This window comes from Macrotis lagotis, chromosome 1, assembly GCF_037893015.1.
Source record: "Macrotis lagotis isolate mMagLag1 chromosome 1, bilby.v1.9.chrom.fasta, whole genome shotgun sequence".
Taxonomy (NCBI): Eukaryota; Metazoa; Chordata; class Mammalia; order Peramelemorphia; family Peramelidae; genus Macrotis; species Macrotis lagotis.
This window is the reverse complement of record NC_133658.1, coordinates 918,258,459-918,271,047: the sequence shown is the minus strand read 5'-3', so window position 1 is coordinate 918,271,047 and position 12,589 is coordinate 918,258,459. Positions and strand designations below refer to the sequence as shown.

Below are 12,589 nucleotides of genomic sequence, written 5' to 3'. Positions count from 1 at the left end.
AGAATAATAAAACCTTCTCTCTGAATTCCTGGGCTCCCTCTCAGACTTGTGTCCCTATGCTGCACTTTAGACCTTGGAGACCTGGACTCACCCTTACCTGTCACCCAAATCTCTAGGACATCACTGGACTCAGACAGCTGGTATGGTGCCATCTTTACATAGTAGGCACAACTGTAATTACCAACATCCTGGGCCCTCACAGAGAAGAGGGCAAAGTCAGCTGAAGTCCCAACTGAGTTCTGCTTATATAGAGGCAGTGGGGTCCCATCCTTCAGGAGAGAGAATGTCACAGCACTGGGGAATGTTGGAGGGGGCCGCCGGCACTGGAGAGTCACATGTGTCCCAGGCTCCACTATGAGACCTGGGAGGGCTGAGAGGAAAGGTCTGGGGAGAGATCCTGCAAGAGAAAGAACACAGGTCTGGGAGTCAGGACACCTGTGTCAAGGGTCCACTCTGCCCAGCGTCCAGGTGTGACCTTGGTGCATTTATTGCTCCTGTCTGAATCTCAGTTTGGTAGTTCAGTTTCTTTTCAGTCATATCCAGCTCTTCATTTGGGGTTTTCTTGCAGAAATACTAGAGGAGTTTCCCTCTTACCTCTCCTGCTCATTATACAAATGAGGAAATTAGGGCAAACACAGGTAAGTAACTTGTCCAGGATCATACAACTAGTCTGAGGCTGGATTTGAACTCAAAATAAACCTTTATTTTGTGCACTGTGCACCATGGCTGCTCATGAGCCTCAGTTCTCCTCCTCTGTAACTGAAAGATTTGACCAGAAGATCTTTTGTATTTTTCTGGCTGTAGCTCCTAGCAATCTAAAGAGACTTTTCCATGCCAGGGAACTCCCCCAGCCTCTAGTCTCTGCAGCTGGCAGTTCAGAGAAGAGACAGGAATATCACAGCCTCTCCCTCTTCATCTGGTTGATCATAGACAGGCTCAGAGCTCAACCTAAAGCAGGACTAGGATCAAGATCCAGGAGAGAAATGACTCAGGCTCATCTCTAGGATCTGGTCCTCTCACTTGTAGTGTGACCCTGCACAACTCATTTCTTTCTGAACTTTGGCTTTGATCATTAGTAATGGGAGAGTTTTGGTCTTTAGCCCCCAAGGCCACTTCAAAGGCCCCTTTTCCATGACTCTTCTCTTAACACCAAACTCAGTCCCCACCATCACCTTTCTACCCAACATTGTAGCCCAGAAAAAAATGCCTCATGTTTTCCAAGACCTCAGGATCCCTACAGGTCCTAGGTCAGAGCTGGTTGTGTAGTTATCATGTCTTTGTCTATATGAGGTACCTTTCTGGGCAGAGCAAGTAGTCAAACTCGGTTATTCTGGGCCCACCTCCTCCACACACTCTCACCTAGAACCACCAGCTCCAGGACATCACTGGGCTCGGATCCTCTAAAAGAGTGTATCCTTTCCCAGTAATTACAGCTGTAGTTCCCAGTGTCCTCAGGTCTCACAGATGGGAGGAGGAAACTGGTCCAGAGATCTGTTGAGGTCTGGTGCTGTAAGGACTCCTGGGTCCCAACCTTCCACAGAATGAAAGTCACCTCTCCAAGGGCAGACAACTTGGGCCTTGAGCACCAGAGAGTGATGTTGGATCCTTGGGGCATCATGAGACCAGGTTGGACCCCAAGAGTGGGCTTGGGGAATTTCCCTGAAGGAAAAAGGACAGCAGAGAGTAACATCAAATGTTGTTTGGAGCCCCTCCTCCGCCCCTAATACTGTAGTGAGAGGGGGAAATAACAAATTTGGTTCTGTTCAAACTTTCTTTTCTGGGATCTGCCATGAGCTGGGAACACTTCCAATATCCTGGAGATCCTAAGCCCATGTAGAACAGCAGAAGGGCTCAGGGTCTCCTCCAGCCTCTCTCAAATTATCTTTACAGAATTCCCAGGATTCTCTACTTTATCCATATCCCTATGGTCTATGAAATGGATGATGGAATAAGGGACTTGGGGTTCCTATCTCAATTCACCAGACACAGTCAGCTCCAAGGCCTGGCTGGGATGTGACCCTGTATGTGGGAATGCCTTCCTGTAGTAAATACAGCTGTAACTCCCAGAATCTTCAGGGCTCACAGACAGAAGTGAGAAATCAGCCCGGGTCCCTCCAGGGTTCTGTGTCCACCAAAGGCTCCAGGCTCTTGGCCTCTAGAAGAGTAAAATTGTAGTCCTGAGAGGGGTCTTGGGATGAGACTTGGCACCAGATGGTCACTGTTCTCCCTTTCAGTACTGGAGAATCAGGTTTGACTCCAATGGAAGGTTTAGGGATCTGATGTCTCACCCCAATCCCCTCCAATAAACCTCTGAAACAGAGCTGAGAAGGGCAAGGTGGCTGGAGGCTCCTGCCCAGACCCCTTGCTCAGTCCTGTTTTTGCCTAGGTAATGGGAGTTCCTGCACCGGTGTCAGAAAGATGTTCTGGTCCAGAAAGACTCTGAAACCAGAAAGTGACAGGAGGAAGAGACATGGACAGAGGAGTTGCCCTCCTTGACCAGTCCCTCTTCTCTGCTCCTCCAGTGTCCAGTGCAGCCCCTACAGAATGAAGGTGTAGGACCAAGCAGGATCCTGATGTAACCTCACAGGCTAATTCATGCCTTTCTCTTAGGCTCTGAGGTTGGCAAAGCTCTGCCATCCCCATAACATCATGGGTGGGTGGTTAGACAGATGCCATGGTTCCAAACACAGGTCACCACACTACTCTGTGTTGCCACTTCCCTGGCCTGCCCCACCCAGAAGAACTGTGAGTATTCATGGGTAAGCCAGACTAGTAGAAGACAATCGGGGCTCCCTCTGAACTGGTCTGTAAGGAATTAGACTTTCTCAGGTTCTCCTGACCTCACTGGTCACCCACCTGTCAGGTGCCTTTTGATCAGTAATAGGGAACCCCAAATTTTAGGAAGATTATGCCCTTACTGCCCCCAGGGAACTCTTAGTCCCAAGAGACATGGGGGTTTGAGTTTAAATGACTTCATTGAATGATATAGTCCACAAGTTTCATATCATAGGGAAAGATACCAAGGTCCATAGGATGCCAAGTACTGGTTCACAGTCACACAGCCAGGACTTGGGGGCAGGATATTTGTTCTCCTGACTCAAGCTCCCCATCTCAGACTCCTTCCCCCTTCAGTAAGCTGCTTTTTAACCCAGGCCAGACAGATAGTGCCTAGACTGGTAGGAAGGGCCCCATTACCAGCATAGGAGAATGAGAGAAAGGAAGGCAGCACACTGGGAGTGCCAGAGGCCAGGTCATTGTCCCCTGATACAGGCAGGACCAGTATCCTGGAGCAACCAGTATCTGAGATGGGCTTTAGGGAGGTATAGGAAAGTGATGAACAAAGGTGGAAAAGGCATCACAAGTAGGGGAACTGTATGAACAAAGCCACATGGTGGGACATGATGGGCGGGAAAGTTGTCATCTGTCCAGACTGATGGAAATGTATTGAGGGCAGAAGGGAACTAGGGGAGACACAGCTGGATAGGCTGAATGTTGCTAATTTGGGCCTGAGAGAAGACAAGAAAAGTTGATATAGAGAAAGCTTTCTCATAGAAAGCTGAGTCTCCCTTCTCCCAAAGGTGCTGGGAATTATCTAAGGGTAGAGCTGTTCACCTCTCTTGACTGAGTCGCCAGAAGCCATGGCCCAGATGGGGAAAGTTCCCTGGGTTTGAGGGTGGGAGACATGGGTTCAAATTCTGACTGAGAAATTAAAGAATTCATTGACTTGCTCAAGTCCCCTTACCTCCTCTGCAGGCCTCAATTTACTCATTTCTAAAAGAAAATTCATGGTATACCTGCCCTCTTCTTAACAGAGTGGGAGGAAATGGTTTCCAGAACATGAAATTCCCAAAGCCTGGGGAGGTAGGGGTGGTGGGGGGAAATAATGCTTGAGAGCTTTCCCACTTGTAGCTGACTGTCTAAGAGAGAAATTTGGGGTTAATTTCTCAGCATTGGTCTCCATCCCACCAGGGAAGGTTTCAAAGCAGAAGTTCCTCACCTGTCATCACCACCAGATTCAGGGGATCACTGAGCTCTGACCACAAGGACTTCTGTCTGGAACGGCAGCAGTAGCTTCTTGCATCTCTCAAGGCACTCACATTCTGGAGAATAAACTCTGTCGGCTCCCAGGATGCATTTCTCTCCTCTTTGAGCTCTCCATCCACCCATAGCTGGATTCTGTCAGACCCCAGTCGGCCCTGGCACCTGAGAGTCACATCTGCTCCCTGGGGGATCACAGGACTTGGGACAGCCCAGAGGGTGGGCCTTGGAAAAGTATCTGAAAAGGAAAAGGAGGTCAGACTCCAAGGGATTTCTTTAACCCTGGTGTCTCTTTCACCACCAAATTCTGAAGACTTTGCCTGAGTCTTCTCATCTGTTGATAATAAAGTCCTCTGTTTCACTCCCTGCTTATTTTGAGAGTGGATTTCTTTGTTAATATAGAATAAGCAAAGGATAGAGAATGGTGGGATCTTTGGGGAAGCACTCACCCGTCTTTGCCCAAGTTGCCCAGTCCAAACCCAGGCCTGGAAGAGAAATTCACATTATAGATGACTCCCATTCAGGTCATGTTGACCCCTCCCCAGCTCTTGTCAAAGCCACTGAACCTCCATTTCTGCTGTGGTCCGAATATAATGGACAAGTCCATTGAGGAGTCCATGGGGTCCTGCTCTAGCCAGGAAGAGTCTGTCTCCTTCTAAGCCTTCCTCTCTGTCCTTCAGCATCAGTCAGCTATGGGCCATGTCACAATGTCTCATCCTCCCCAGACCTGACCCAGAATACTCACCAATGGAGAGCAGGGAAAGTAACGGTGGAGCCCATGGTGGGGTTACAATTCTGACCTGTGCTGCCTGGTCACAACTATATGAGGGTGATATACTTCAGGACTGGAGGCTGCCCCAGGATGTGGTCACTGGACCTACTGCCTTACACCTCCAAAAGCCAAGCCCCACAATTTCCGATCTTATAGTGATGAAAGAGGGGCCATTGTCTTTGAAGGCATTGATCTGATGGGGTTCATCATCCCTTACGTTGGTAACTTGAACTTTTACCAAAGGGCAATAAAACTCTCCACACCTTTTGATCCAGGGAATATAACATTACTAGATCTGTACCTAGAGAGATCATTAAAAAGGGAAAAAGTACAAAATGTACAAAAATATTCATAGCAGTTCTTTTCTGATGGCATAAAATTGGAAATTTAGGGGATACCATTCAATAGATGAATTACTGAATTGTGGTTTAAGAATGCGATGGCATTTTATTATACTGTAAGAATTCATAAATGGGTGAATTTTAGAAAATCCTAGAAAGATTTACATGATCTGTTGCTGAGTGAAGTGAGCAAAACTAGAAGAATGTTGTCCACATGATGTGATGAACAGTTGGGTAGACAAAGCTCTTCTGAGTAGATAAGGGATCAGGGACAATTCTAAAAGACTTGAGATGGAAAACACCATCCACATCCAGAGTAAGAACTGTGCAGACTAAATGCCATCCAAAGCTTACTATTTTTGCTTCATAACATTGTATTTTTTCTTTTTTTTCCATTTCTTTAAGTTTATCCCTTTTGTTCTAATTCTTCATTAGCAGAATGATTTTACATGTATATTAACAGAATCCTTGCTGCCATGGGGAAGGGGGGGAGGGAAAAGTGGGAGAGAGAGAGAAAAACGGTGAACTCCGGACTATTGATATTGTTCTTGTCAACTTAATACATTTGAACATTAAATAAAGAAATAAAATATTTTAATTAGTCTAGCCTGGCAAGTACCAGGACCCCAAATGAGTATCTGGTACAACAGGGGACCAGGATGGCAATACCAAGAGTTGTCTCGCTATGCCTGGGTTCCTATGAAAGCTCCACCCTGAAAGGACCCAGACTGTGAAGAAAGGTCTCACACCCCAATCCTTCAGTATTGACCAGGCCTTGACTTAAGTGCATTATGAGCACCCGCTGTACCTGAGCTCTGGCTCTGGCTTTGGCTTGGGGAAAGTAGCATGAAATACAATAACGAGCATTTCTGTGACACATTCAGGTTTGCAATATAATTTGAAATTTTCATTTTATTTGATGCCTACATGAACATGGGAGGTAGGCTCTATATTGTGCCCTTTTACCGATGAGAAAAATGTCTTAGTCAATGGCTAAGTTACTTTCCCAGGCTATCACAGTTATTAAATTTCTAAGGCAGGATTTTGAAGTCTAATCTTTCAAGCTCTACATCAACTGAAAACAAGACTCTTTTACCCTGTAGTAATAGGAATATTTTACCATATTTGGGATACTTGATCCCCAAGCATTATAATGACTCAGTCATCACAGTGATGGCTCCTTTTGGCCCAGGAATGACCATCATTTTGCCTGTTCTTATTACACCTTGCCAAGACATCCTGCCTATGCTTAATGTTGTCTCTTGACCAGGACATCTCAGGAAACCTTTAGAACAGCAACTGTCCGTCCTGAGCTGTTTCAAATGTCACCTCACTGGCCCAGAGCTCAACTAGGCCACAGTCTCCTTCCTAGACAAGATCCACCTAAAACTCAATGATTATTTATTCAGCTACTACTTGGTGACCTGTCCTATGTTAGGTGCCTAGAGTACAGAGACAAACAGAAATGAGAATGCCCTCATAGAGCTTTCACTTTAGTAGGGAAGACAAAACTATATTCAAACATACATCTCTGTTATTTGGGTGGAAAGACAAAGTCCTTTATGCAATGGAAACTTGTTGGTAACAGAAGATTATTCCAAAAAACAGAAATTAAAGGAGGGAGGAGATGGCTGAGTTCCAGGAGGGAATTTAGTTGTAACTGATGAGCATGATAAAAGAGAATCTGGTGATTAAATAGGTGTAACCTGGGTAGCCAATGACTCTGAGTCCTGAGTGTAGACATAGGGTAAGAGTTAGTTAGTCCTTCACTTTAGGAAAAAGTGAGATTTTTTTAACTCAATTTTTTTGCCTGTGGAAGAAAAAGTGGGATGAGAACCTATGTGTGATGGCAGTTCAGATAGTCACTGATGCTGCATGGTGCATAATGATCAAATATTTATTAAGGATCCAATGTTGGCCATGCTCTAACCCAACTGCTGGGGATCATAGACTGGCTGGTTGGGAAGAAGCATCCATTGTCAGGTGAGACAAGGTGTGCACAGATGTATGTTTGTGCAGAATAATTAGATATAAGGAATCAATAGAAGATAAATTGAGGCAGATGGGTTCTTACAGCTTTGAGTCAGAGGGACGGTGTGTGAGTAGGGTCTCAAATTCATGGAGGGATAATGTGATGTAGATGTGAGGATGGAGCGTATTACAAATATGGCAGATGACCCAAAGAAATGCACACCCAAATTTATGTGTGTCCAAATGTGTATATATACTAAGTTGTATAGATTTATTTGTATTTGTATACTCTTTGTGTATATTTATTACTAATATATGCATATATTTGTATATTTAGTAATACATAGATACACATACATAGTTATATCCATATAAACATGTAAATTTATGAGTGTATTTGTATTATATATATAAATATGCCTCTATATGCTTATGCATATAAATTTAAAGAGCCATGTTTCTGTATATATGACAAGTGTCCATATACATTTATGTATGTGAATATATATCTGTCCATATATATAAACATATATGTGTTTGTCCAAATATATATATATATATATATATATATATATGTATGTATTTTACATAACACTCAATTTTCATCTGATGATCTGGTTATTTTAGCGAATAGATAGTTTGTGATGTAAATGATGTGGTGAGACAGCACCCATAAACAGAGTTGAGTCCGTCACTGCATGTAGAAGAGTGGTTTTGAAAACTCACGTACTGGACTATGCCTATGTTAGGCCCCACAAAAAGGACTCTGTTCACTGGTAAGTGGAATCCTATAAGAAGAATGTAGATAAAATGTAAAATATTTCATGAAGTGTGATCTGAGTAAGTCATAACATCAGAGATCAGAGATCCATTGATAGAAGAAAATTCAGGGCCAATCTATTCCAATTCCTTATTAAACAGATGCGAAAATTCTGACAGAGAGAATTTAAGTGATTTACTCAGTCTTAGAAAATGGAAAGTCATTCTATATGAGTATAGACAGAAGAAATGGATACAAGAAGCCTGGATAGTAAAAGACTGAGAAATCCTTGGTATCTTTTATTTTTAATATTGATTATTATATGGTGTTTAATGTTTGAATACTATCAGAATTTCTTGCATGTACCTGTGGCATATCCTGAGCAGAGAGCATCTAGCAGTAAAATCAATAATAATGTCAAAGGAAATAAAGAAAACAAAAGGAGAAGAAAAAAGGAGAAAACCCAATCAACATATTAAAAACTCTGAAAATATATTCAGTGTACCAGACCCATGAAGTTCCTTTGTGCAGAACAGTGGGGTAGGATGTTTTCTCATATCTCTCAAGAACTATGTTCATTCCTTGTCATTATGTCACTTTCACTTTAATTTTTGGTGGTTCTTCTTGCATTCAGTTGAGCACATATTCATGTTTCTCTGAAGTCATCATAGACATTGTTATATCATAGTAAGATACGGCAACAATAATGGAGCAAACTTTCTTCCTTATTTCAAATTCATTCATAAAAAAATTGTTCCTACAAATAATCTGGTACTTTTATGTTCTTCTCTTTTCACCAATTCCCTCAATCTGAATATGTTCTGATGTATCTGAGTCAAATATTATTGATATTGGATCACATCATTTGCATGGGCCCAAATTGTTTTTCAGAATTTTTACACTAGTTGACAAAATCTGATAACAATATCAAAGTAGATAGCTAGCTAGATAGACAGACAGGCAGACAGATATAGATATAATCTACAATCCTTTCAATAATCAGTGTTATTTTATTCTCTTCTTTTGAAGAAGTGATTTGTTTTAGAAAAAAAATGTATCAAGAATGAGATTTAAAACTTTATGGCACATTCAAAGAGTACACATAAATAGAAGTTCAAAGTGTGAGATGACTATGATGAGATGATTTAAAAGAGGAAGGGACAACAAAAAAGATTTGCACTATGACTAAGTAGAAGCAAAAGATGAATGAGGGTAAATTATCTCATGCAAAGAGGGAAGGAAAAAATAACCTTTTCAGGGAAGGGTGAAATAGAGATGTGAGGGCCAAGGACTGAACCTCACTTTCATGGGGAATGACTGTGTGAAATGAAAGTAGGACTAACATATGAATTCATTTGCTCATGAAAATCTATGCTGTCCTTCAGGAAAATGATAGTACAGAGAGATAAGAGAAGAAAGGTAAATGAAAGGGAGGGTGGATTAGGGTTGGTACTAGTAAGAAGCAAAAAAACAGACTTTAAAAGATGATAGGGAAAGGAGAGAGAGAGAGAGAGAGAGAGAGAGAGAGAGAGAGAGAGAGAGAGAGAGAGAGAGAGAGAGATAAGCAAAGAGGAAATAGAATGGAGGGCAATAGACAGTCACCATAACTGTGAGTTAATAAGGGAGAGAACACACCCATAAAATGGGTGAACCAAAGAATGGACAAAAATTAGAATTGATTGATTGATTGGTTGCAAGAAACACACAGGAAGAAGAAAGGCAGAGGAGAGGTAGGAGTCTAGAGCAGAATCATTTATGCTTCACTTTAAGTAAAAATGAATAACTAAAGGGAGGGGTATAATCATGATTTTAGACAAAGCAACTAAATTTAAATAAGACAACATATTGAAATATGTGGAATGCAGCCAAGGAATCACTTTGGGGAAATTTTATATCTCTGATGGTATCCCTTCATAAAATAAAGGGGGAAAAGTGCAATGATTTGAGAATGCAACTTTAAAAAAACTAAAAAAAGAGCAAATTAAAAAATAGCCAGATAAATACTTAAGTTAGGCTTCTTGAAAATAAAAGGAAACACTATTAAAGTTGAAAGTAAGAAAACATTCAGCACATAAATAAAACTAGAAGCTAACTTTAATGAAAAAATTTTCAACAAAATACATAACTCATTGGTTGATGAAAAAGAAAGAAGAAAACCCAATGACCAGTATCAAAATGAAACCATCAATTCACTAGCACTAAACATAAAATTAAAGTACTTATTAAGGTCCCAATTATATATCAAGGGCCCAATTATATATCAATAAATCTAACAATCTAATTGAAATCGATAAACATTAGTAAAAATATAAATTATCCAAAATTAGAAAAAAGGAAACAGAACGCTTAAATAACATCATCTTAATAAAAAGAAACTGAAAAGCTGTAAAAATCACCCAATCAGATATATAGAAGTCAAATCCACCAAATATTAAAGAATAATTAATTCCAATACAATATCAATATTTTGGGAAAAACACAGAAGAAAGGAGTCCTTTCAAGTTTAAGACAAACACTTGGTTTCAAATCTGAAATCAGAGAGTAAAAAGAGAAAAATAACATTATATGCCAATTTTCTTAAGGAATATTATTGTAAAAATTTAAATGAAATATTAGCAAGGAGATAATATAAATATGACAAAAAATAACCAAATACTATGACCATATGGAATTTATCTCAAGAATGTAGGACAAGTTCAATATTTGGGAAACTATCAGTATAATTGATCATATCAATAACCAATCCAACTGAAATCATATCAATGTATAAATAGAAGCAGAAATGGCTTTTGGGGGGGAGGGTTTGGTTTTTTTTTCAATTACATACAAAGATAATTTTCAGGATTCAATTTTTGGAAGATTTTAAGTTCTACATTTTTCCCTCTTTCTATTTCTTTCAACCATTCCCCAAGAGAACAAGTATTTGATATAGGTTACATATGTAGAATCATGTTAAATGTATTTACAAATTTGTCATGTTGTGAAAGAAGAATCAGAGCAAAAGGGAAAAAAGAATAATGTGAAGGCAAAAGAACACAAAATTTAAAAAGTGAATAATATATGATTTTCTCTGCATTCAGACTACATAGTTCGTTCTCTGACAGAAAATGAAGGACAATTCAACAATCTCATGCATTTAAAACACAGAGAATAAAGAAAAATGGAATTTTTTCCCTTACAAAGGGTTAAGTTGTATCTATCTAAAACTATCATCAATCCTTATCTCTAATGGAGAGGAGCAAGCAGCCTTCCCAATGAGATCAAGAGTGAAAACAAAGTGGCGGCTAGGTGTCACAGTGGATAGAGCACTGGCTCTGGAGTCAGGAGTACCTGAGTTTGAGTCCGGTCTCAAACATTTAATAATTGCCTAGCTGCATGGACTTTGGGAAGCCACTTTACCCCATTGCCTTGCAAAAACCTAAAAAAAAATAAATAAAATGAAATGAGAGGAAAAAAATGACCCTTTTTATTACTATCATTCATTATTGTACTAGAAATGCTAACTATATGGAGGCAACTAGGTGGTTCAGTAGATAGAGCACAGGCCTGGAGTCAGGAGGATCTGAGTTCAAATATGACCTCAGGCACTTAACAATTGACTAACTGTATGACCTTAGACAACTCATTTAACCCCATTGGACTAAATAAATTTTAAAAAAAAGAAACACTAACTATAGCAATAAGAGAAGAGAAAGACACTGAAAGTCTTAGAATAGGCAATGAAAAGAAACTATCCTTTGCAGATCATATGCTGTTAAGTAAGGAATCCTAGGGAATTAACTAAAAAGCTATTTTAAATAATTAATAACTCTGGCAAAGTTGCAGGATACAAAATGAACCCACCTAAATCATTAGCATTTCTATTTGTTATCAGCAATGTCCAACAACAAGAAATAGAAAGAATTAATTCCATTTAAAATAACTGTAGATTATATAAAATAAGTGAGAATCTACCTGCCAATACAAACCTAGGAACTACATGAATTCAAATACAAAATATTTTTACACAAATCAACTGAAAAAATATTAAGTGATCATGGCTAGGCTAACATAGTAAAAATAAACACTATACTTCAATAAATTTACTTGTTCCATGCCATAGAAAATTAAAAAATAATTGTTTTATTGAATTAAAAAAAACTATGGTAACATTCTTCTGGAAGAACAAAAATTCAAGAATAATGAAGTAATTAAACAAAAATATGTAAAACTAAGTGGTCAAACCACATCAGATTAGAAATCATAAGAGAAAAAATCTTGCCTGGCAAATCAAAAGACTAGTGGCTAAGTGGAACAGATTAGTACCTAACACACAGTACTAAATTGCCATAATAAACTAAAGTTGAAAAACCAAAGCATTCAAACTTTTAGAATAGAAACTAACAATTTAGTAATAATTTCTAGGAAAACTATAAAACAGTTTGATAGAATCTATGTTTAAATCAGCAAAAAAAGGAACAAAAATGGGGACATATTTAGCCATAAAGAATGATATCATAAGCAAATTAGGGGAACCTGGAATAATTTACCTGTCAGATCCATGGTAATGCTAGAATTTATGATCAAACAAGAGATAGAAGGCATCATGGACTGCTGGGTGGTTCAGTGGATAAAGCACTAGCTGTGGAGGCAAGGGGACCTAAGGGAAATCTGGCCTCAAACACTTACGAGCTGTCCAACTATGGGGAAATATTAAATCTTATTTGC

The 12,589-nt window shown here is 39.8% G+C and overlaps 2 protein-coding genes across 2 annotated transcripts in view; both read right to left on the bottom strand.

The window, feature by feature from the left end:
- LOC141509174 (uncharacterized) overlaps positions 1–12,589 on the bottom strand; it is a 1,085,709-nt gene that overhangs the window by 570,464 nt on the left and 502,656 nt on the right. The window lies entirely within an intron of this gene.
- On the bottom strand, positions 1,316–12,424 carry LOC141510271 (leukocyte immunoglobulin-like receptor subfamily B member 2). The gene is made up of 3 exons (XM_074220247.1): positions 12,412–12,424; positions 3,998–4,276; positions 1,316–1,659 (listed from the first exon to the last, which is right to left on the bottom strand). The coding sequence occupies exons 1-3, from the start codon at positions 12,422–12,424 to the stop codon at positions 1,316–1,318; spliced, it is 636 nt and encodes a 211-aa protein (XP_074076348.1).